The sequence below is a fragment of the Pollachius pollachius genome (genome assembly GCF_949987615.1).
Source record: "Pollachius pollachius genome assembly, chromosome: 12".
Taxonomy (NCBI): Eukaryota; Metazoa; Chordata; class Actinopteri; order Gadiformes; family Gadidae; genus Pollachius; species Pollachius pollachius.
The window spans coordinates 6,127,957-6,154,080 of NC_136945.1; the positions used below are offsets into that span (position 1 = coordinate 6,127,957).

At 45.4% G+C, this 26,124-nt stretch overlaps 1 protein-coding gene across 1 annotated transcript in view; it reads left to right on the forward strand.

The window, feature by feature from the left end:
• Positions 1-2,018: 2,018 nt before the first annotated feature.
• fgd5a (FYVE, RhoGEF and PH domain containing 5a) overlaps positions 2,019-26,124 on the forward strand; it is a 36,543-nt gene continuing 12,437 nt past the window's right edge. Inside the window, exons 1-10 of the mRNA XM_079747719.1 lie at positions 2,019-2,648; positions 4,741-7,477; positions 13,912-14,029; positions 15,109-15,167; positions 15,519-15,549; positions 18,873-19,024; positions 19,549-19,705; positions 25,214-25,304; positions 25,720-25,770; positions 25,962-26,020. Coding sequence (XP_079603845.1) covers positions 2,639-2,648; positions 4,741-7,477; positions 13,912-14,029; positions 15,109-15,167; positions 15,519-15,549; positions 18,873-19,024; positions 19,549-19,705; positions 25,214-25,304; positions 25,720-25,770; positions 25,962-26,020 — 3,465 coding nt within the window. The 5' untranslated portion in view covers positions 2,019-2,638. The remainder of the gene's footprint in view (positions 2,649-4,740; positions 7,478-13,911; positions 14,030-15,108; positions 15,168-15,518; positions 15,550-18,872; positions 19,025-19,548; positions 19,706-25,213; positions 25,305-25,719; positions 25,771-25,961; positions 26,021-26,124) is intronic.

The window sequence follows — 26,124 nt, forward strand, 5'->3', positions numbered from 1 at the left end:
TGTTTTTTTGGAGAACTTGTGATTTTACAACGGTATTTTTGATTTTTTTTATTGGGGCTACTTTAACACATGTACTTTTAAACCACAATTTAAAATGGACACATGGTGGCTCGACACAGTCCAAGTTGAACTCTGCTTACAGAGCAAAAACACTCTTACTGATTCACTGTCAGCACTGATGGTTTTAATTAACCCTTAAGGCATCAGCCTTTTATAAAGCAATCAATCAGACTGATTAGGTATTTATAAACCGACGGCTCATTTGAGTCCAGGCAAGCAACATGAATGCTTACATTGTTGCCCTTGCGCAGCTGAAGTGTTCATGCTAACTCTTCACAGTAATGTGTTTTAAGAGTGCAGAGGTGTAACGACGTGCAAGTTTAAACTTTACTGTCATCTAAACATGAACAAAACAATTAGCATCAATCAATGGCATTCAAATGTTTCAGACCTCCTCAAATAAGTTCATAAAGTCTACTTATTTCAAGGGAAGTCTAATGTGCAGCCAATACAGTAAGTGTATTCATTCAGTTGTTCGGAGAACCTTGAGGACATTTGAAAATGAATTGCGGAAAAATGCAGCAACATGTTGCAAACAAACCTTATTTGCTGATGGATATTAACGTTATATCAAAAACAAGTTGACAAATGTTTGGACTCAAGCTGTGTTGCTGGACCAGTGACAAGGTGCAGTGTGCGGCCACAGGCAGCCCAGGATATTTGTGTCCTCTGTCCAAAAACATGTTTTGACCGTATGTGCCACATCTGGAGGGATATTTACTCCTACAGCCATTCTCTTTCACACACGTATGACACAATCGCTCTTGACAGGTTGTATTTGCTCATGCTGCAGAGGCAAAACATATTTTGCACAAGTGAAACGGCAAAAAAAGGTCAGATCCAGCAGTAGTGAATAGAAAAGTCTCTCCCGAGAGTTGCAGGCGCTGCCAAAAGTCAAGACGAGATCTATCTTTAGCGCTCGGCTACAAGAACAAAAGGTTATATTACTGCAGCTTTTGGTGTGTCACCCAACTGGCACATTTAAAACTGTCACAGCCTCAGCACTCAGTAATGGCTTAATGATCCGTTTTGTAAAAAATAAAACCAAAACAAGTGAGTCAGACAGGATTATTGTGTCGTTTTGATTGCTTTAACACAGAATGCAATGCATCAATTAGATCACCTTTAAAAGCGCGGTGACAACATCAATTCCTCAACCATTTTATATTATTATAAGTATTAATTTATTCTGACTTAATATTCTATAATAAAGCTCTATCTGTGCAGTTACAACTTTAATTCAAAGTAAGTAGAAAACAGTACTTCAACCATATTCCCACACTGGACTGCATGGCTCCTGCCCTCTATCTTTGCTCTTCAGTCTCACCAAGCCATCTGGAGTGGGGATTTGTCTGCGTGCGTAATGTATGCCTCTGCAAGGGAGCTGGTGCCCTGCAGTGATATGCTGCACAGGTGATCCTTCCACTGCCTTGTCGACTTCCAGTACAACTGTGCCACAAAGTCCCTACGGTGTGTTGGAGTGTCTGACCTTCACGTGCATACAGCAGAGGAGAAATGAAGGAGAGGGTTTCCCTAAACGAGAGGTGGGAGTTGAGGTGGGGGTAGTCGTGTAATTGGTTGATGATTCCATTCAATTGTGGGCCCCCCACCCCGGGCGCACACGCGCACACACACACACACACACACACACACACACACACACACACACACACACACATACACACACACATCCCATTTGTAACCCCCCCACCTTCAAAAGCCATGCACACCTCGTACACATCCAGTCAATCACCTTCATTAAAACTTTACCTAAGGGGTTAACATTGACAACCTTGTCCATCTGTTGCTAAGGGAATGTTCCCTGTTGAGCAGGAAACAGGGAGAGCAGTTTCCTGTTATGGAGAGAGGTTTTTAAAGGCTTGCTTTCATTCAATCATGCAGCAGATGCAGGGGCGGGAAGCCCAGCCAATAGCAGTAGTCGTGAGGTCCGAGAGAAACTGTTTTGTAAACTGCTTTTAGGAACTTCTGTGATCCGATTCTCCGATTCTTGGAAATATCAATGAACATAACATGTCCAGTAGAACAAGATTAAGCCAGGAGTTATCATTTCAAGCATTGTCTTTGCGATATAGAACGAACTGGTTGGGTTGGCAGCGGTAGGCCTACTGATGTTATTAGAAAGACTGCGATTTGGACTGCGACAAATTGTCAAAGACATGGGTAATTAGCGCGCGAAGCCGAGCTCGATTAGGGAGATCCACTACAAGCACTATTGACGGTTGACTCAGCTGACGGCGGACTCCATGTGGTGATGCATTCGGTGTGGGAGCCTACCAGTCGCTCAGTGGGTTTGGTCAGCAGTCTGTGTGTGCGTGGTCGTTCAGGAAGCGTGAAGGAGGAGCGCCTCCTGCCTCATCTCCAGTGATGCTTAAGTCCGCCGGCCCGAACCAGAGGAGATGCGACTTCGACAAGTCACTTACTTATTCTCCCAATAGACAGAAACACGTTCACGTCTTCCGTTGACACTTCGTTTTGGACGGCGTTTTGGATGTATAGCCTGTAATGGGCGCGAAAACATGTGGATAGTAACCGGTCGCCCAGCGGATGATGTGCCAAGATGAACGCAGGTTTGTTTTAAATGACCGATGACCCCGGAGATGTCCAACTTTAGCTTTTGACAATAGGCGGATTAAGCCCTGGGCGCGCGGGCGGTTTGAGGAGAAAGCCGCCAATAAGTGTACAGTGAATAAAGTACAGTATTTTATTTACCTTGAATAATTACTTTTCTGGATAATTAGGCTAATAATCATGTCGATTGGTAGACTATAATTGCCGCAGACCTATACATTCATGAAAGAATAATACGAATTTCGTTTTGGATCACAGAATACAATGTGACAATTTTTGGATAAATGAATCAGCCATTAAATACATGAATGACTTGGTTCAATATTGGCTTGACTTGAATAAAATCCCTTTATTGAACAACCGTCTCGGAAGTTGGTCAGGAAGGCACCGTATAATATCTATAATGAAGTAGGTCTCATAGTAAACGGTGTACAATATCTATAAAACAAATAACATTTACTTTTTACAAATGGTAAACATGTCATAATATGATATAAAATCAGTAACGGAGTGACGAAAGAAATGTGTTCTCTAAGGCAACATATGTCAACTGAGATAATCAAAATCCCATGTTGTATCGATGCTATAACTATTAAATGTTTGGCGTTTTAGGGTAATACTTCTTTATCAGCAACTCTGAAATCATATCCTGTGAGTCTGGAACAGTGACTGTATCTTCCTTTGTTTTTAAAACATTTGTTTGAATTCAATTCTTGTTGCATAATTCATATCCTGTTGTTGCAGTGTGGTACTTTTTCAGACTTGGACTCTTGTTTTCTGTTTTATTGTTCTTTGACTCAAAGGACTTTTCAGCATGGAGAAAAAAAAGTGTTGTGTGTGTGTGTGTGTGTGTGTGTGTGTGTGTGTGTGTGTGTGTGTGTGTGTGTGTGTGTGTATGTGTGTGCTTGCGTGTGTGTGTTTGTGCGTGGAATTAGTGAAGAATGACAAGAAGGAAGTCCATTTGTGTTAGTAAAGGAGTGATGGGGGTCATGCTGATAATAACCACCTACATACACACACGCGCACACACACACACACACACACACACAAACACAGTGTGTGTGTGTGTGTGTGGGGGGGGGGTGTGTGTGTGTGTGTGTGTGTGTGTGTTACAGTGTATGGGTTCCCGCATGTCTAGTAGGGTCTACCAGACAGAATAGCTGACCAAAGCACATCTATGTATCCAAAAACCGAAAAATACATAGAATACAGAAACAATGATGTCTAGACATCTGGACTGAGAAAAAAAATACTAGAATGAGAGAAAGAGAGAGTGAAAGAAAAAGAGGAGACAGAGAGGAGAGAGGGTAGAATGAAAGGAGAGGGAGAAAGAGAGATAGAGAGAAGAAAAAGAGGAGAGAGAGAGAGTGGTAGCGAGAGAGGTGAGTATACACAGATAGATCAGAGTGCACACAGGGTTTAATAGGATGTGCGTCAGGGCAGGTACTAAATAACAGGAAGTGACAAGGGTGTATACACTTTGTGAAATATGGGTGTGTTTCATGACATTACTAAATCGCATAACCTGCTCTCCTGAAAGACTGAGATGTTTTTTCAGGCTTGAACTGTGTCGTTCAATCTATCGTTAAGACTAAATTTCACATGCAGAACCTTAAATCTGTCCTCTGACTTCAAACGGTGTCAAACATATCACCAAACCTCACACGGTGGAATGCCTGATTGGACTAAAATAGTCAGTGTTAATGCAACGCCTTTACGAAGCATATGTGTTAGGTTTTATTTTAGCAAGTAATGAAAGCAAGTGCCAAAACTCCCAAACACCCTTAAGCGTTAGATCAAGATGGAGCAGTTTGTGTGAAAGGCTGTGTTACTATTCAAAGCGGTTTTCCATACTGCACAGCAATATGGGAAGCAGTTATACCTGCATGTATCATTCATCACAGTGAGTGTAATGTAATGAACGCTGTATGTAAGATAATGGTATCTTAGACACTAGGGTTCTTCTTTAGTTTTTTGTCAAATAATACACTTGTTTCTACATTTTAATTTTTCATCTCTTCTTTGCAACTTTGCAACATTAAGAATATCCCTTGTCACACTATTTTTCTCTTGTTCATTTGTTTTGTACAGATCTTCAGAATCCGCGTCAAGTCCAGCGCCCTAAGAGCTGCACTCACCTGACCATCAAGGTCCAGTCCAGGCTGATGTCAAGGTCACGGATTCCCAGCAGTGTCTCCAAACCCACTGTGGCTCCGAAGCCCAGGCCTCTCTCTGACTCCTACCTCCATGGTTCTCGATCGAGCCTCAGCAACGGAGACCTAGCTCACTCTGACGGGGAGACTGACAGCCAATGTGTTGCGGTTGTGAAGGAGCACGAGAAAGAGGAGAGACACAAAGCAGAGGAGACACATAATGGGGAGGGCAGAGAAAAGGACATACAAACTAGTGACAATGCTGCTGAAACAGAAAACGGTGTCTCTTTGGACACATTGAAAGGAGCTGATGAAGCTTGTGATACTACTGACAACGACATCACTGAAGACTTGAATCCAACTGGAAGCTTTCGAGATGACACATTACTGTCCACTGACAATTCAGTGGACAACCGAATGTCAACACTGTCTTTGGCAAAAACTGAAACCGACCTTGAAACAGATGTTTCTGGGGAGGAGGAGGATAAAGATGCTGAACCTACTGAAATGCTTTTGGGGCCCAGTGAAACCCAGCATGAAAATATAGAAGAAGAGTGTATCAAAGACAAGGATCATGGACTTGTTGACGAGAACAAAATATCAAATGGGGTCCTTTTGCAATGTGAACCGAATGAACCCACAGATGGTAAGATGTGTTCATGTGATGGGGAGGTGATAAGATTCACATTTGGCAGCAACTTGTGCACACTTCCGACAGTTTGTGAGGAGTCCCCTTATGACCCTACTGGCCCCACAGATGACGGCAGTGACACGTGTGAATCATGTGACCTCACTGAGGCAATCGATTGGCAACCAGAGCGAGCCACTAAGGACCCCTCCGGGCGGTTTCGTTTTACCGCCAGCACTGAAGACATGTTTGGTCCTTATGCTGTCATTGAAGCATTGCCAGATGACCTGTACAGCATTGCTGACCCTGATTGGGGTGAAGATGACATAAATGATGAAACACCAGATCCACTGGAAACTGTTGACGGTGATTCTAACCAAGATCTCCTCCCCCATGTGTTGTCGGATGTGGATGTGGAAGAGTCAGAGGACCCACAGGCACCAGGGGATGAAGAAGTAAAGGGTGATGGAGAGCAGCCAGTGACCAGCCAAGACAGTGATAATGCAAAAGACACTGAGTCGGTTGACGAGTATGCAGACATTGAGGATTCACTTTGCCCCGAGGCTGATGATTCCCAGCAGTTGGAGTGCGTCTCCTCAGAGGATTATGTGGAGATCGGCGATGACGACGAAGAAGACGACAGGGATATGAAACCCATTAAAGGAAAGAGTGTGAAGGAAAGGACAGCTAAGAGAGAGCAGAGAAACAGCTGCCAGCCGCGTCTCAGGTTGTGCAACATCACAGTGCCAGTGGATCTAGAGCTGGGCAGGACCCCTGAGCTCTCCAACAGAGTGGTCTTTGCCCACACCACTGAGGCATTTGAAGAAGACATAGAAGAGCTCGATTGCCACATAGTGCCTTATGATGATGATACAGAGTCAGATAGTGACGAGCACATATATGAAGAGGCCGGCTTTGACTCAGATGGAGAGAATTTCATATCACTGGATCGCAAAACCATTGTAACGCGATCCCGTTCCTACTCTGGAAAGGTTTCTAGTTTTGTTCCTGAGACGGTTCCTGAGGAGACGGGAACAGAATATCAGACTAATGACTACTGCACCGTCGCCTTGGATGTAAATGGTGAACCTCTCAATCATCTCCCGGAAAACCAAGAAGTAAACCGCCTCATCCCATCCCTGAAATCTCGGCGCTTCCTGTTATATTCCCGTTCTGCAGAACTCTCACAAATGTCTCTGGGTTCCCCCACAGACATTGACCAAACCATAAAGGACGGCGGAAGAATGAAGGGTAAGGATGAAACCATGTCCCTCCCGTGTATGATAACTTCTTCTGGGAGCTTCTCTCAGCGTAGCCATCAGTCATCCAGTGGGGTCTCCACCCCAACGTCCATGGTTGACATCCCCCCACCCTTTGAGTTGGTGCACATCGCCAAGAGACCCGTCACAAAGAGTTCGCCCTCCCTTCTGATTCAACACGACACCACAGACATGCCAAAGAAGAAGAAGTCTTCCTTCAAGCGCTTCCTGGCCCTCAAGTTTAAGAGAAAGACGGAGTCGAAGGGGTTCAGTGATGGCAGCGTGCGCTCTTCGCGTTCTTCCTCGGAATCAAGTCACCACGGCCCAGCGAGAGTCATCGAGCTGGACCGCAGAAGCACCGGTAGTTCCCCTCAGCTCCAGACTGGTCTTCTGAAGCCCCAGCTGCGTTCAGACCTACCCTCTACCTTGATCCTCTACAGCGATCGCCAGAAGAGGAAAGGGGACCCCTTCGGCCGCGGCGTCTCACGGGTGGAGTCCTTTGAGGAGCGCTCTCGGCGGCCCCTCATGCCCCTTCCTCTGACCAAGCCGCGCTCCATCTCCTTTCCCAGCGCGGACACCTCGGACTACGAGAACATCCCGGCCATGAGCTCCGACTATGAAAACATCCAGATCCCGGGCAGACCCACCCGATCGTTCACCGTCACTGAGTTCTTTGAGGACCCAAACCGCGCGACCATGCCCACCAATGAGAATGACGGCTATGTGGATATGAACAGCTTCCCTGGCATTGACAGCACACCTCACGTCCCTCAAGACGAGACTGAAAGGTAGGTCAACTATTCATCCAAACCCCTTTTAAGACACATCTGTGTAGGTAAAATGTTCCTTGTATCATCCCGGTTTTGTCGTTGGGTTTTAAAATGGGGTCTGAACAGTTTGAATTTCATTTTTTAAGAAAGGCTTTCACCATCAGATCCAGTGCATGATTGCCTCTAATGTTTGTCAGGATGTGTGGGATTACTTTCTATTGAAGGACTTTCTTATTAGAGAGGTGACATATTAGGGGAGCTCCCTTCTCTTATCTTATATAGGCAAACCCTATACAGTATTTAATGAACTGAATGAGATCTCCTCTAGTATGGTCTTCAGTGAGAGATGAGCAGCCTGGTGCGCCAAGCACCGCTGGCTTCGGGAAGATGGACAATGCTTGTGGGAGAGCTTACTCCTGTTTCTCATTTAGTAAAGTTGGAGGTCACATCTGGTGCTGCTGCATGCCACGACGTGGATATCACATCTCTGAGAGTGGGAAAGCCTCGTAGTAAAATGAAAATGCCCACAGAGTTCATTTTTAATTGAAGTAATTATAAGGTGCAATTAAAATGGACAAAAGGCCAGGGTGAAAGGACTTGGTGGAGGTGTAAGTGAGATAATGATATGATTCTGATTCTGGTTGGTATAGACAATAAGATAAGGGGTGGGTGAAAAAGGTTTTTAAAAAAAGATAGAGAACAGTATGTTATGGTGGTATGGTGGACTAGGGATGATGGTGGTGCTGTTCTATGTTTCGGTGTGTGCGCGCATGCATGGGTACCCCTTGTGCATGTGCCTGTTTGTGTGCGTAGGTTTTTGTTTGTTAGTCTGTATGCATGGGTGCATCATTTTGTGTGTTTTCTGTGTATGTTTGTATATGTGATTGCCTGCATGGGTGTGTTCACGTGTGTTTGTGTGTGTTTTGTATATGTGTGTTGTGTGTGTCTGTGTGTGTGTGTGTGTGTGTGTGTGTCTGTGTGTGAGTCTGTTGTGTATATGTGTCTGTGTGGGTTTGTGTGTTTATGTATGTGTGTGTGTGTGTTTGTATTTGTGTGTGTGTGTGTGTCTGTTTCTGTGTGTGTGAGTGTGTGTAATTGCGCTCCTGTACGTGACACTTGTGGTTAAGTTTGGGAAGGCTCTTATTAAAGTGTTCCTCTCCAGAGTGCTCCTTCCTCACCCTGGAGGTGCTCTAGATTTACAGCAGTGTGTGTAATAGAGTGAGGAATTACTGCAGTCGGAGGGTCACCAAATTACCCCTGACTTTGTCTCTATTCCAGCCACGAGGGTCACAGCTTTTTCCCAGAGTAGCGGTTTTCAGCAACTAATCCAAAATGATAGAGGTGAAGTTATCATCTGCGGAATACTGTGTACTTATTTTTTCAAAAAAAAAAGAGGCCTATAGGGCCCTGTTCAGGACTATTAAACACTGTGGTTTGTATGTGCATCGTCCAGCTTAATGCAGGGATCATCCAGAGGCACCGCTTCACATTGATGGTCCCATTGATGGTCCCATTGATGGTCCCGTGTGTGTCTTCTAAACTAACACATTAGCCCCATTTGATACTGTTCCATTTCCAACACAATGGTGCCTTCATGAAGGTGGCCCTTCTCCCCCATGACGTTATTGATCTGGCCGCTGTGTGGCCTGGGTCCCAGACCGATACGACCAACCAGAGAGCCTATCTGTCACTTGGCCTCTCCGCATTCCCCCTGGAGACGCCTCTGTTGTCGAGGACAACCCTTTGCGCCTTGTGTTTCTTTCTTCCTGTATATGTTTGTGGGTGTGGGTGTCCGTGTGTGTGTGTGTGTGTGTGTGTGTGTGTGTGTGTGTGTGTAAACACGTTAATATATGGATGTGTGGGTTTGTTTGAATGTTTGTGTGTGTGTCTGTGTATTTGTGTATGTGTATGTGTGTATGTATGTATATGTGTGTGTGTGTGTGTGTGTGTGTGTGTGTGTGTGTATTTGTCTAGTATGCGTGTGCATCCAACTGCACATACCTGCAGTTGTGCCAGGGGTATGTGCTTGTGCATACATAACCATTCACAAGTGTGAGTGTGTGAGTGTGTGTGTGTGTGTGTGTGTGTGTGTGTGTGTGTGTGTGTGTGTGTGTGTTTGTGTTTGTTTGTGCCAGTGTGTGCACAGGGGTTGAGCTATTGATGTTGTCAGTGACTTATTAAAAACACATTTAACTGTCAACTCCACTCCCTGGACAGACTATCCAGTAAAAGTAGATTGTTGTCGTGGTTGTGGTTACCGTGGTTACCACACACTAAAACACGCCAAGGCACACAAAAGGCTAACATTTATAGAAATGAATGCCAAAGAAGGGCTAAAAAAGCTGCTCCATGCGTGGTTTGTTTTCCCCTGCTGTGATTAATGTATACCAGCATTCAAACACGACTTCAAAAAAAGGTTTCAACGCCAGCGAAGAAGGGTCCTCATTACCAAGCCATCTAAGGCTACTGAGACAACAAAGAGTGATTATTCATCCCAGGCCAGCTGTGACATTGCTAATGATTCAGAATCTGTGTCTGTGTTTGTGTGTGTGTCTGTCTGTCTTTATGTGCATGTGTGTGCCTGGGCATTCGTGCCTGTGCCATAATTCAGAACTGCTTTATCAAACATGGCTGCCCAGCAGAGGATGTAGTGTCAGTTATCCTCCTGTCTGGCAGCCCCATGAGATTAATAGATTAATATTGTTGATAATGCCATTGGGGGCATTGTCTCATTCAAAGTAAATGTTTCTTTCTGATTTCAGTTTCCCCACGAGCTAGCATTGAGATCCAAAATGGCCGCTAGGGGACTGAGGCCGTTGTGTCTCTTGATACACCAACACAACCGTGGTGTTAACGGCTGTAGTGCTCGATGACCCTTCTCAACAGCTCCAGCCCAATAAGCCATTTAGCAGTCGCTCCTGCGGCTTGTGTTATGTTAGCGCTCCCTTGGACCAACCATCTTAAGTACTGGGTGGTGGCTGTGTGCAGCGGGCGGCGAGGTGCTTGCCAGGGTGTGCCCGTGGCTCGGCCGGCCCCATGCCAGCAGGCTGACTCAGGTCATTGCCAGGTCACCCCAGGGGAGGAAGCGTCCAGCCTAGAAGCTTCCCCGTCCAGTGTCACGGCCCAGCTCAGGAGGACTAGCCATGGACAGAAAACAAATTGGAAACACAAACCATAACGACATAGCATTGTGCATTAGGATCGCTTTAAAGGCATACATCTCCATTTGACCTAGAAATGCGCTCACCGATACAAAATGACAAAGTGTGCAGACTTACAATGAGGTGCTGGGTGTGGGTAGGTGCATGATGGCGTTATGTGGTGTGTGCGTGTGTGTGTTTGTGTGTGTGTGTGTGTGTGTGTGTGTGTGTGTGTGTGTGTGTGTGTGTGTGCATCTTTGTGTGCACGAGTGTGTGTGTGAGCTGAACTAAACACTGGGAAAATTCTGGCTCTTGGAAGATTCTGCTCAGGTGCTCCTCGCTGCAGTGATTGCACAGCTGCTGCTGTGACTCCAAGGAACCAAGTGTTAGAGAGAGAGAGAGAGAGAGAGAGAGAGAGAGAGAGAGAGAGAGAGAGAGAGAGAGAGAGAGAGAAAGTAAGACAGAAAGAGAGAGGGAGACACACACAAAGAGAAAGACAGCGATAGACAGATAGTGAGAGAGGCACACAAACGGAAAGAGAGAGAGAGCGAGAGAGAGAGAGAGAGAGAGCGAGAGAGAGAGAGAGCGAGAGAGAGATAGACAGTCATGCCCGGCAGACCGACCAGGAGGGCGCCATCGCAACGCCCTGTTTACAGGAAATGCTGGACAAGGGGTGTGGGAAGGGGGAAAGGTGGGGACAGATGAGGAGGGGTGGGGGTGTGGGGAGTTACCACTGCAATTCAGTAGGAAGTCTCCAGATGGAAGCGGTGGAGCTAAGGTGAAACCTGACATGGAGAGCGGGACAAAAGGTCATGGCTGAGACAAGTGGCCGGTGTTGCTGGGTATTCTCCCCTCGCTGGAAGGGGGGGGCGGGGTGACACCATTTCCGCCATGAGGGTGACTTTATCGGAAAGAAAAAGGGGGGCAATTTTTGTTATGACCCTTGTGGGAATTGTGAAGTTAGTATCCAAAACATACCATCATCGTATAAGCAGTAGAACGGCTACAGGACAACCACCACCACATTGGTGGTGTGAGCAGAAATACCAACTCCTACGATAACATACACGCCAACTGGTACCACAGTCTTGAGAGAAGGCAGACCAGGCTAATGAAGCTCTACAGCTCTTCTTATCTCCGAGGATAGGATCATTACAAGACGAGAATAGATGCCAAATATATCATTTTATACTCAATGTTTAGCTCAGTCAAATTGGATATAACAAGCGTAATGGAATTGGCTGGGAAACACACGGCATATACGTGGTATGGGACTAATTGCACCTGTCTTGGAATGTGACACACTAGATTTAACTTGGTGCTATGAAGGACATTAGGCGATTTTACTTAGGACATTACCACCTGCTGCCAGAATGTTGTTTTCGTAATGGTCTTGTTAAAGTGCCTCAAACTGTGCTCATATTTGGAACTTTACAAATGGCACGTTCTAGGTAAAGCACTGGAGCAAGAAAAAAGCGTAACACATTGTGTTTGTAAATAGATAAAATAGATTGCAAATGGAGAATTGGCAGGTTGAACAATAAAAGACCCAGATGCCACTTAGTGCCTCTCGCGAAATGTATTGTTATCTCCGCGGCGCCGGCTATTAGCTCAGGTTGTCATCCAGTAACAGATACTCTGTTGTTGTAATACGCTTCTTGAGGTGGCCAATTGCTGGTTCCAAGAATAAGTAAAAAGGAAGTGTGTTTATTATTAATGCCACTTTTAGTGAATTGTAAGAAGTTTACAAGTTCCTCAAATATAATGAGCTAAAAGTTGATTTTGTGAGAATAGTTTGCGATAATTAGAATTGTTGTTATGGTCGTCTGAATCAGCCTACATATTTTATTGAAATTATTTAATAGCATAACACAATATTCTATTGCCGCTAACTACATTGTTCAAACCCAGTGCAGGGCATCTCTTCAAGATTGAAAAATAATAGGAATAATTTATTGAAACCCAAAAACTCAATAGCAATTCCAAAGTAATATCTCAGTGTCAAATTACTCAAGGCTAACGCAGACAAACTAGTTGTGTTAACTTATGACCAGCCAGATAAATAAACGTAGGGCTCGATATTCCGGACAGCGCTAATAAAACGACGGTGCGATACAGTTAGGAAATCCTATTACTCTACCCCCAGTTTAAACCAGTCTACTCTACTGGCCCTCCCAGTCCAAGCCAAGATGACCTGCTCTCTCTGGGGGCAATAGACAACTATGAGTAATGTGCTCTGGCTGCCTCCCTCAGAGCATTGGCCTGTGTGTGTGTGTGTGTGTGTGTGTGTGTGTGTGGGGGGGGGGGGGGGGGGGTGTTTGTGTGTGTGTGTGTGTGTGTGTGTGTGGGTGTGTGTGTATGTGTGTGTGTGTGTGTGTGTGTTTGTAAGAGAGGGAGAGGGAGATATACAGAGATACAGAGAGGGAGAAGGAAAAAGAGAGAACAAGATAGATAAAAGAGAGAGTGGGGGGAATGAGAGAGAGGGAGAGAGAGGGAGAGAGGGGGAGAGAGATAGCTGGGCTTCATTAACGTTGACAGTGTCTGAGGGAAGATTAGGGTTCAGCAGGGAACTGTGTTAACCTTTGGGTGTAGAGAGCCGTCTAATAGCCCACTGTGGTCGCCTCCCACCAGGGGGCCATTCAACCTACCGATATTAAACTTCTTTCATGGCATTTAAGAAAACGTCTGTTTTGCCGAATTCAACAGTAATACACAGGATTTTCCTCTTGAAATTTTGAATGTTGATCCACAGGCACAAGGAGATTATAAAGAACACAGCTACACACATAAATAGTATTAAATCAGATTTTTGGGTCAGATGCGGTACCAAGTATTTATAATAATCCTTTCCTGGACAAATTGTGGTTAATGAAAAATGACCCACGCCCACATATGTGTGTACTGAAGAGCAGGGTAGTGTGGTGAACGTACGCTTCATAAAATGATGCTAAACCTATAGACTATGTAGATCTTATTGTCCCATATGTTGTAAATAAGTGGATTCTTCCTGTGTTGACAAATGACGATCTTTAAGAATTCTGCAAACGTATCATAATAAAATGGTATGCTTTGTGGTTTCAATTTCTTCTCAATGTTACCGTGACGATGCGATACCAGCTACAGGGTATCCGCACGGCTACCTTTAGCATCCCCTGTCAACCCCCTAGCGCCCATGGCTCTTATTGCGCTTTCATGCTCTCGTGCCATTTTCTCTACTCTCTACTCTTAAATATTTATACCTGCCAAAGCTGCCTGAGCGGTTTTTAATGAATCTGTAATGTGTGTTCTACTCTTTGGTCCCACTCTCGGCAGTGCCTACACCGAGCCCTTCCCCATGAGGCCTATCTCCGCTAGCCTGTCCGCCGACGAAGACCACGGCCGCACGTCAGAGGAGGAAGAGGGTGGCATGGATCAAGGATACGATCGACAAGTAAGACATGAGCCGGCCAATTTGATTCAAGGGAACAAGCCTTTTGACTTCAAATCCAGTCTATTCTTATGATTTGAGAATTAAAAATCGGTCATAACTTTATCCTATTTCTACTTTGAGGCAGTTGATTAGGTGCTGTTTGTGATACATGTAAGGATGTATATCTTAAAATAGATGCAGCCTCACATTTGCAGACTATTTAAGCACGCAGGCAGACATTTTACAGTGGCCCAGGAATGGACCCCACCCTTCACTGTGCCACAACAATGTCTGCCCCTGGCCGCCATCAGGCTACAATTCACTTCCTGCTTCTCTTCTCTTTCCAGAGTAAAATTCAAATAGGTAGAAATCACAAGGTAGACAAAAATATATAGAAGAGCAAGAGGTAAGAGAGGACGGAGGAAGAGAGGATGACTTTAAAACAATGGACAAAAGAGTGTTTTTGTGTGTTTGTGTGTGTGTGCATGTGTTTTTGTCTGTGTGTGTGTGTGTTTTTGTCTGTTTGTTTGTTTGTTTTTATCTGTATGTGCGAGTGTACACGTGTGTGTTGACGTTGTAGAGAGAATGTCTAATTAGTCAGAAAAAAACTGTTTTCATTGAGAGAAATGTCTCATTTGAGGACATGATGTCTAATCTGGAATAAATTTGGCATTCCTCACATCCTCAGACAGAAGGAAGAAATAACATTTGAATCATATGTGTTGCGGGGAAACACCCTAAATTGCCTCAAAGTAATGTTTTGGCTGGAGTGTTTTAAGGCCGTGATAAGCCTCTAAATCAGTGCAGTGTCACCAGCCGACAGATTCTCATCCATAATGCATCTACACTTAAAGGTCCTGTATTTGAGAACACTTTCACACCAAGGCCTGTACAGCTAATGAAATAATCAGTCTTATTCTGACAGTATGAATAAAATATAAAGTGAATTTTCTTATTTTCTCCTTTTTCCCCTACCCCCTCCCTTTGCCCGACCGCGCTGCTGTTGCTCTTAATGTTGGAGAGGAATAAGTGGTCTTCTGAGAGTCTTTCACATGAGCCACGTCCATTCATCTCGCTCTGCTTTCCTCCCTGTCATACAGATTGATGGGAGATCCCGGGCCTTCTACGTTGCCAAAGAGCTGGTCGACTCCGAGCGACTGTGAGTAGCTTGCTAATGTGCTGCGCCTTCTTGGCATGAAGTATACCCAGACAGCACCGCCCACTGAAGTTGAAGAATCCTTTGCCACCTTTTTTGCTTTTGATATAGCACTTTGTACGTTTGATCTCTGCCCATTTAAACACAAGCAATGTTGATGCTAATTCAATGCGCAGTATGTATAGAACCTGACAGCCACAATGACATCACACTCTTTGATGGGCTATTGAGTTTCAGTGCTGCTGTTACGAGTCATTTGTCACTTAGCTACTCACCCGTTTGGTAAACAGTGATCTGCTGCACCTGACACTGATATTGTTACCCGTCTCATTATCCTCTCTTTTTCTCTTCCAGACATGTCAACGCCCTGAAGCGTCTTCAGGAGGTAAGCAAACCATAACCATTACCTCGGACCAGGCCAATTCTAACGTCCCCCCTCTCCCCCCCCCCCCCCCCCGGGTCTCCGTAGCCTCCTTGTTCCCCTACCAACGCCACCGCCCCCTCCTCCGCTCTAAGGCTGCGTTCTGTGCTCTGGTTTATCAGTGTTGTTGCAGCCGACGGTCCGTTTCCTGGTCTTGACAACATTGACATGCAGAAGCTCATAGGTAGTGATGGTGGGGACGAGGCAGAGTCCCTCTCAGGTCTGGGTCCTGTTGTTGGAGCTTGCGCTTCTGACTGTCCTCAAGCACACAGGCACACACACACACACACACGCACGCACACACGCACGCACGCACGCACGCACACACGCACGCACGCACACACACACTAATGCTGTCAACCCGCTCATCTCCACACACACACATCATCGCCGCCCCTACTTGGCACCAAGAGGTCACAATTAAGAGCATACTGGGACAGAGTGTACACTTGGCTCATCGGGAGGAAGCCGGTCATGGAATAGACAAGTCAGGTGGTGGAGACGATGGAGATAATTGTACACAACATGGCCGGAGCGCCGTGGAACAGCAGAGGGAGTCGAGCCAGGGTTAGGATGGGGCAGCCAGTGCCATGCGTCACATGCAGCCTGCTGTCATCTGCTTCTATCGTTTTTCATTTACTGGCTGTCAAAATGAGCTTCCAGATCTCAGAGCCTGTAGAGCGCTAGACAGAGAGATGGATTTCATAGCAGCTGCTTCAAGACAGAAAAATAACATTATGATTGAGAATATCGAATCTCAGTAGAGATTACATTTTGATCAAACTGGATTGTCATTTTGTCGTGTGTTCCTGTGCGTGTGTGCGTATGTGCATGAATGTGGGTGAGGTGGTGATGGAAACAGTTTGTGCATGAGTACATGGCCTCTGTTCATCAGACAGCTAGTGTTCAGAGAGAGTGACCCATCGCTCAGCTAGTACTATATACCCTTGAACAAGGTCATAACCTGAATTACTCTACGCTCCGATTGTGATTTATGAGCATCGGGTAAAACAGAAACCACGACTTCATGTAATTTGCTGCTATTAAACAGCTGCCTAATGCAAACAGTATACATCACTCCCCCTCTAGATGGTATTTCTATTATAATCAACTTGAAAAAATAGAAAGAAATGTAGTGCGTGGAAGGGGAGCAGAGGAACGTACATAACACAATCAGATGATGTCACTTAGAATGAGCTAGAGAATCATTTGTTTGTAGTTGAATTTTCTTCTGTTTTGGGAAATCCACACTCGACATTTCATATTGACTTTGTCCAAAGTTAAGGTAACCTTTGATGTCGTCAGCTAAAAGTGGTGCTGCTCTATTAAGTCCTAAAGGGTGACATTATTCATCAGACTGTTGCATAATGCATACGTGTAATATGTTGAACCATGCATTATGCAAAAGCATTTGCTCGCGTCACACTATTATTATTAATGGTGCAAGTGATGCCTTTACATATCGGTCACTGATATATAGACTCTGACACGAACGACACACAGTTATTACCAATTTCATTGAGGAACCACACACCACCACACACGCAGGCACACACACACACACACACACACACACACACACACACACACGTAAACACACACACACACACATGCATGCAGATTAGAGCGCATACTGGGACTGTTGGGAGGGAGAAAACACACAGCCTATTGTTCCATTGTTTGATAAGGAATAACAAAATACAAAGAATTTCCAGAATGTGTCCACAAAAAAATGGGGAAGCAGCTCTGCTTTTCTGCCGGGGTTTCCCAGTAAGAGTATCAATACAACTGTCTTAGCCCCATGCTTTGAACTCTAGATCCTTCAACCGAGGTAAATTAATGCTGCACAATAATGTTACACATTAAGGCTAGTTGACTTTGCATTACCAGAGTAACACATTGTGGCTGGCTGTGTAATGTAACTCGTTGACCTACTTAAGCAGTAAAACGCTTTTGAATACAGAGGCTAGCTGACCGGCTTTAGCAGAGTAAACCTGTTACACTTAGAGGCTACCTGTGTCATGCAGGTAGCTGATCTGCTTTAGCAGTAAAATACTGTTAGACATAGAGGCTAGCTGACCTGCTTTAGCAGTAAAATACAGTTAGTTATACAGGCTAGTTGCTGTCACTCATAGAAGCTTGTCTGTATGTGTGTGGTGTGTGGGTATGTGTCTGTGTTTGTGTGTAGCCTGTCGGGGCCCTGTGAGAGCACGACAGGTTAGCATCTGTGTTTCTCCTGCAGAAGTGATGAATGCTAACTCTGGGCACCATCGACCGGCTCATGATGAACCGCCGGGCTCTGATGGAGCCCAATGTCACCGCCGGTGTCTCCTGGGACTGGCAAGTCTCAGTTTGTTTTATGGCCACGTTTTCTTGTCACGCACGGGCCAAAGACAGTTTCCATGGCAGACACATTATGGCCTCATGTTATATGCAGTGTAGTTCAGTCTGACAGCTCGGCCCCACAGAGACTAGCCACTTGGCCCCTCAGAGACCCGCCGCTACGCACTACCGGGTCACCTCTTTGAACAGGTCCTGATGAAAAGAGGACGCCTTTCTGTGTGAGGTTATTCTCTCCATTAACCGGGACAATAAATAACCTTCCGAACAGATTTTTTACTCTCCAAGGCAAACTCTATAACTCCTTTTGTATTTGCCCTTACGTTCACTACCACTGCAGCTATTAAGTACCATTCAGCTTGGTATTATTTAAGTATTTAATGTGATCCCTTGAGTTTTCAATTGCCTTGAAATCATCTACGTTGGGCTGCATTCTGGGTAAATGAACGCTCGGGCCTTGCAACAGAGAGGGAGAGAGCCTTCAGTGTACCAAGGTTGTTATGCAACCACACCTGGTGCGTAACTCATTTGCAGGCGATGCCTCCCTTCCTGAATGCTTGGACAGAGGCTGGGTGTGTGTTTGTATGTGTACATGTGGGGGTGTGAGTGGGGTGGTGATCGAGGTCATGTTGATTCGAGAGGGTCGGCGGCAGGAAGGATGTTTAGGAACATCTGACCTTCCTCCCTTCCTTCCCTTCTTTTTTGTTCTCCGGCTGAATATTGCCCATTCCTCTGCACATTTCTAACGGCCATGTTTGGGTCTTTCTTCATCAGTGATTACTGTTTCTCTCTGCTCCTTCTGTCTCTTGGAGGAGCCACACATCCAATCTCTTAAATATCTCTTGATCTTTGTCGAAGCTTTCTTTTCCCTGGCGCCTTTACATAGCTGCTTCTTGTTATTTCCCCCCCCCCCCTTCTTACTCATTTCCGTTGGTGTATGTGTGCAGGACTTCAGGAGGGTGGTGGAGGCGGCGGTGGGAGAGGAGGGAGAGCCTGTGATAGAGCAGCAGAGACTGGGGGAGATCCTGGGTGTGCTCCCCAAGGTCTACAGCATTCACAGCAGCATGCTCACGGAGCTGGAGGAGCGCATCAGCCAGTGGTGAGCACCACCATATTCCCCTTCATCCTTCATTCATTCCACCATGTCATAAAGCACACCTTGTTTTAACCCGGGGCCATGCATAAAAATGCAGAGGTATTACAATAATGTATCCTTTTTCATTGGCACTGTATTGAATTTGACTCTGCTTCTCTTCAAAGCGAGATAACTGCAAGGGTCATAAAACATACAGAATGTATACATGGAGGGAGGGGCATTCACCAAAGGTACTTTAGTTATAGATATATAAGTATGCGGATTTACATCCTGTGAGGTGTCCTTGCAAGCAAGATGCTATGCCTCAACCTGCTCATTAATGGCATGTATCTGAATAAACGTGACAAAATTGTGTTGGAGCAAAGCATTTAAACAGAGCCAAAATGTTCTATCTATCCCCCTTTTCTCCCCATTGTTATTGACTTAGCGTTAACATCATACTCTCCTTTATTGGGTGACAGAGAAGGGCAGAAGACACACCACACTGCCTCACCCCCCTCACTGTCAAACTCCCTGCGTGTTTTCAGGGAGGAGAGCCAGAGGGTGGTGGACGTCATCCTGTCGCGGCGCGATGACTTCGGGGTGTTTGACGCGTACATCTCAGAGTACGACCGCAGCATGTCCTTACTGGAGGAGAGCAACCGGAACAACCTGGCCTTCGCTGCTGTTGTCAAGAAGTTTGAGGTAAAACGTTAACAGACTGGAGGCTGAGCAGATGTTGTCCTACCTGTAGGTCTATGGGCCCTACCTTGCACCCGGCGCAATTGACGTTCTCACTGGCGCATGTGTCGTTACTAGTTTGCAACTGGCGCAGAGCGTTCTTTTCCCTCCTGCGCCACGCGTCGATAAATTAGGGAATGACCTTGCGCCCTCAAGGGGCGGTTCGGCGAAAGGAGGAGGCGTGTTCCGGCGCAAACGTTCCCTGGTGCTATTTTGCAGTTTCAGAAACCACTTGCGCCACAAACCAGGAAATACCTGGTTTAAAGTCAGTGGCGCGTTGTTCAGATGCTATTTTAAGGGCGCATGCATAATGTTGCTTGTGCACCTCGCGCATACACTTTGCTTCTCTCCTCTACCTAGCCACACATTCTTGGTAAATTATTGGGGAAAGAACAGCTGATACAGCGGTAATAAGTTGTACTTTTAAATCAATGCCTCTGCAAACACCGTACAGCAAACACATATTTTCTTGACACAGACATCGTGTACATGCCCATAACTTTTAGGATTGATGAGTATTTGATCGTGAGAAAACATTGTTTTACCGCGAGTGAGTGTTAAAAAGAATGAATGAACGCGGGCGCGCGTGTGTATCTGTAAAATAATTAATGAATGTGGGCGCGCGTGTGTGCGTCCATCTGTTTAAACACACACAAACTAAACACGTAATGCATAATACAGTCCATGGCAATGTATATTAACGGGGGGACACATGCATATTAGGGACACAAGTCGATAACGACAATGCATTCAATACTGATAAGAAACAATGTTTATAATGTATTGCGTATATCATTAAATAGAACCACAGTTACCGCATATCATATGTGTGTTAAGTTTTCTTTAGCAAAATTTATTTGAGGACTATTTCTGAAGTTGTGGAAGAAAGCCTTATTCCATGTGTGAATTAGGCCATATTATTTGGCCATAAACTGAGCCATTTGAAGTTTGAAATGCATGTGCATCTGTCTCATCGGAGACTGCAGACGCGCTGTCAAAATATCAACTCGTAAGATTCAAATGCGCTCATGGCTCTTAAAGGGGATGGGAGATGGCACTCTCATTGGTTTATTGCACGTTACGCCCAAACCACACCTACGGGTAATTAGGCTACTTTAGACCAACCCTTTTTAGATTTGCACCAGGCGCAAGAGTCATTTTTGCGCCGGTAAAATAGAGACATCGCCATAGAACCGCCCACAAAGCTACTTGCGCTTGGCGCTTCTCACTTGCGTTTTCCGACCGTTAAAATAGGGCCTTATATATGATATAATATAGGGAAGATAAAGGGATTCACTAATGATTATCACTGCCTTTTACTCTTATTATCATTATATGTTTACAATAATCAAAAAATCCGGTGTGGAATAATTGTGTTTCAGACTTTGTATGAGACAAGTTTTACTTTCTAGCAAAGGGCTGGTATTTGTCAGAAGAAGTCAGGGTTTTGTAGGTGGACGTTAGCGTAGAACCCCTCCCAGTGTGGGCTAACTGGGGTTTTATCTTCGCTAACTTCTATATTTACTCAACACTTCTTTTGAACCTTCTCTGTCCTGCTTTCCTCCACGGGATGGGCCTTTATGCTGCCATCTTGTCAGAAACAACACCCTGGGATGTCATCTGAATTAGTCCCACGTAATACAGAGCAGATTGTCTGGGAATCACCCCTCTAGACCTTGTCTGATATGGTCCTACTCATCCGCATATTGGACCTGGTATCTCTCAACCAGCACGTTATCATCGCCGTCTAAATGGGAACCGTATGGTAACAGCGAATAATGATAAAGATATTGACCATTATGAAGCCCGTGACAGGATATGAATGGAGCCTGCAGATAAGACTCTAGAGATGCAGTCACACTGATTTCTCATTTCCATGCAGCCAATGAACTCATCTGTAGAAACTTCTGTTTATCGAAACTGAATGTCTCCTCAACAGTTTGCATAACATCTTGGATTTAACTATTTTGCCCGGTTGGCTGTGTTTGTTATTGCATATGTGGTGCGGTTTTGCTCATTCTTTTTATTTGGCAAGCAGTATCTGCCTAAATTTTTGGATTTTTGACTCCCATATGTTCCACTTTTTCAAGCAGATTTCTCAAAATATTGACAAGGTTTGGGCAGTTGATGGGTAATGCTCATCTTCCACCTTGATTAATTTAGTTCTACTTAATGTCAGATTCCACGAGGGAATAACACTGTGTCATACTTGATCTGATCTGCTGGGATGGGCTCAGGCACACAGTCCAGGTGCCTCTCCATTGATTATAAAAGCAACACGACAAGCCACCAACTGTCTCCCCTCATGAATATTCATCCCCAGCTGCCCCCTTTTCATCCTGCTTCATCTATAGAGAAGAGGAAGCGGGAGAGAGAGAGACATCACTATGTTCTGTTAAACATTGACCTTATCATTATAATGTGTGTATGGCAAGCATAGGGTGATGCTACACCTGCCCTGGTGAAACCATTATAAATGCTTCCGGTGTAGTCCATGATAACCTTCATCAGAGTCACTAACGTCTCTGTCTGGATGAGACTCATAGAATGCAGCAGGAGCTGTCTTTCCTCATTGTATCTTTCTTTAGCATTCCTAAACTAGACGCCCTAGGCAGGTCTTGCACATGCACAGTGGCTCATTTATATAAATGTATTCCATCTTCATATCATATTTTGCATTTAACAAAGCATACTGAAACTTTTATAGTTTCAGTATGTTTCAGTAAAACTTAGTATAGGTCCACCGAGGTCACTATTTGCCCCACTTTCTCCCTAAATATATTGAGGAATGAACGTTGTTCAAACAGTAGTAGTAGTAGTGGTAGTAGTAGTGGTAGGAGTAGTATAAGTAATTCCTAATATAACAGCGATTTTTTCACATTTTCACATCTTTTTCTTTTCTTTGAGGTGTCTCCTGATGACTGTCTGTCCATCATTCCTGCAGTCTGTATTATAATTGTCAGCCTTGATCATCTTTATCATAATTGCTATACCTTAACTCTCTCCAGTTCTCACCTTTCTCATCTCTCCTAACCTTCTGCTTGCCCTCCATCTCTCTCTCTCTCTCTCTCTCTCTCTCTCTCTCTCTCTCTCTCTCTCTCTCTCTCTCTCTTGTCCTTCCATCCACCCCTCACCCCTCTCTGCTGCCGTGGGCCGAGTGTGGCGCTACACCACTGCTCTAATCTTATTGTGGATGTGGTGATGACAGTGATGAAGTAGCTATAGCCCCTGATCAGATTCCCTGCTGGACCCTTACCGGATTAAACCTTCCTCCCCTCACTTCACCAGGGCTTCTGTACAACGTTCTCAGTAAACTGTGTTTGTGTGTGTGTGTGTGTGTGTGTGTGTGTGTGTGTTTGTGTGTGTGTGTGTGTGTGTGTGGGTGTGTGTGTGCATGTGTGCGCGTGTGTTCGCGCGTGTGTGTGTGTGTGTTTGTGTGTGTGTTTTTCTCAAGTGTTCGCCTTTTTTGCTGTGTGAGTCCATCAAGGTATCCATACATGTGCATAACTAATTGCTTTGGTCATTTATCAGTTAATTAATTTATTTTCATCTACTTGCGTCCATTTTGGCACATGGCAGTTGCGGTTCTGCCGCTTGGAGCTCTTTGCGCTGAATCTCTTTAAAAACCCTTCAAGTGCCCGTTAACATTCACGTCGAGCCCTGCAGTCCACTTCCAGTCCTAGCCCCCCCCTCCCTCCCCCCCCTGCATGCTCTCCTTAGCGAGCTCAGGAATGGGGAGAGGGGCGGGGGAAGGGCTGTTGAAAGAGCGATGGCGCTGGCGCTCCGTTAAGGCAGCGGGCAATGAGGCAAAAAGAAGCTAATTAGAGGAGTACCGTCTTCTACAACTCCCCAATTAGATCAGCAGTGTGTGAGTGTGAGAGAGAGAGCAGGTGACAAATTCGGCTTGCCCCCTGACACACCACAATAGAGTGTGTGTGTTTGCATTACCATTGCGGGTGGGTTGTGTGTGTCTGTGAGTGTAGATGTGTGTCGTGTGAAAGAGGAGATCCGGGGGGGGGGGGGGGGTTGTGAACATGGTTGTTAGTAATCTGCAAGGCATCACACCTCTCTTCTCCCCCCCCTCCCTTCCTCCCTTCCTCCCTTCCTCCCTCCTTCCCTCCTTCCCTCCTCACCATACCAGATCTAACGTCAGCTAATTAGCCTCACTGCCGCGGCAGAACACCACTTGATCTGCACACGTGTCAATTGGATGTGAATTAACATGAGGCGTCTGAGGAGAGGACTGAGTGTGATGACTAGATGCAACGCAGAGGGTTGTGCTTGCTTGTTGTTGTGCTTGATGGTTAAGTCAGCGAGTGACACAGCAATGTTGGCCTGAAAAGCCAAGGATGTCACAGCCTCCCATTCTGGCTGATTTGTGGATCCCAATGTTGCAGGAGGGAGAGATTGGAAAAAGTTCAGAACCTGTTGAGAAACTGAATGTGGCTGTGGTCGGAGGCTTCTTCTTTCGAGAGGACATGGTAGTCGACTCGATGCCTCCTAGTCTCCTAGCGGCCTACCAACCGCCTGCTTTACTGTTTTTGTTTGTTTGGTTTTGGACTGGATTAGGATAATGAAGATGAATAGAGTGTTTTACCCCTATCCCTCTCCCCTCTCCCTCGCCTCTCGTCTTATCACCTGCCTCCACTGAGCACGAATGTGCTTGTGCTTGTTTGTGAATGCGATGTTGGCACTGTGTGGTGTGTGTGTGTGTGTGTGTGTGTGTGTGTGTGTGTGTGTGTGTGTGTGTGTGTGTGCGTGCGTGCGTGCGTGCGTGTGTGTGGGTGTGTTGAAGGGGTGTAAGGGGGTGTCGATTAGATGAAGTTGCTGTTTCCCGCAGGGTGCTATCTGGCTCTCTAATGAAGGATTCAATTTTATTGGATTAGTGTGTGTGTGTGTGTGTGTGTGTGTGTGTGTGTGTGTGTGTGTGTGTGTGTGTGTGTGTGTGTGTGTGTGTTGTGTGTATGTGGGCCCTCGCGTGTGCGACTACGTGCGCCTACTCTTCTCCCATCACTCCCCTGCTCGGGGCATAAATACCTGTCAGAGACAATTAGATCCTGATTGATTTTCCAGATCTTTCTTTTATTGTGTGGCCCTCTGTCCTCTGTTCACCTGCACAACGGTGGCTCTGGGGAGCCGGATGGCTCTCCACAAAGACCCTTGAAGGTCATGCTATCTTTCCACTGCCTTTCCATCTCTGACCTTGAATTGGGAAAATCTAAGTAAAGATTGCTCTTTTGCGGGAACAAAGAAAAGATGTGTGTGTGTGTGTGTGTGTGTGTGTGTGTGTGTGTGTGTGTGTGTGTGTGTGTGTGTGTGTATGAAGGTATGTGTGTGTAGGATGAAGCTCTGCATTAGTTATGTATAGATGGCTGAGTGCACTTTTTTTTCATGCACTGCACATAAATGACCAAGAGTGTGTGTATGTGTGTGTGTGTGTGTGTGTGTGTGTGTGTGTGTGTGTCTCCTCAGACTGAAAGCCAAGAAGGAGGAGAGGTGCCGTTAAGACACCAGCTCCTGCAGGTTATCGTCAGAGTGCTGCAGTACCGCATGCTTCTCACAGGTAAAACAAACACACACACACACACACACACACACACACACACACACACACACACACACACACACACACACACACACACACACATGCCTTTAGAAATATGCATCTCTTCTCTTCTCCCTCATTATATACCTGGTGGACATTTCTGGTGAATGGGATTCATGTTTTATTGCAAACACATTTTCTGCCGATTTAATTTAAATATATCTTTTCTGAACCAATTTCATCTTGGCTCCTGTGTCCTGCAGATGCCAAGACATTGCTTTAAGACTTGTCATGTGGACCAAAACATGATGATAATTACCGAACCGTGTTGCATTGCTAAATGAATCCCAAAGGAATCATATGTTTTTCTGCACATAATGATGAGTTTCTTAGTAACCGTGTCAACGTATTCCTGTGTGTGTCTCTCCTCCAGACTACCTGAACAACCTGTCCCCTGATTCTAAAGAATACGAGGACACACAAGGTGATTAGACTAGAACAATCCAGACCTCTTCCCTTCTGTCATAATATTTATTCAACAGATATAAATAAAAACACCCTACCAACACACGCCCTGCAGCTGTTAAATATTTATCAAGGGTTGTTGAGACACCACAGTGCTGATCTATGTGTGTCCGGTCTCTGACTCCATCCGTCCCTCTGTGTTTATTACAGCTGCCTTGGTGATCGTGTCTGAAGTAGCCGACCAGGCCAGTGACAGTCTGAAACATGGGGTGAGTTGTTGTTGTTGATGAAATACAGTCAAGACTATTAAACACGCTCCAGGAAACAGATCAGCGCTGAATAGCTTGTGAAGCTGAGGTGTTTCCTGTGTAGA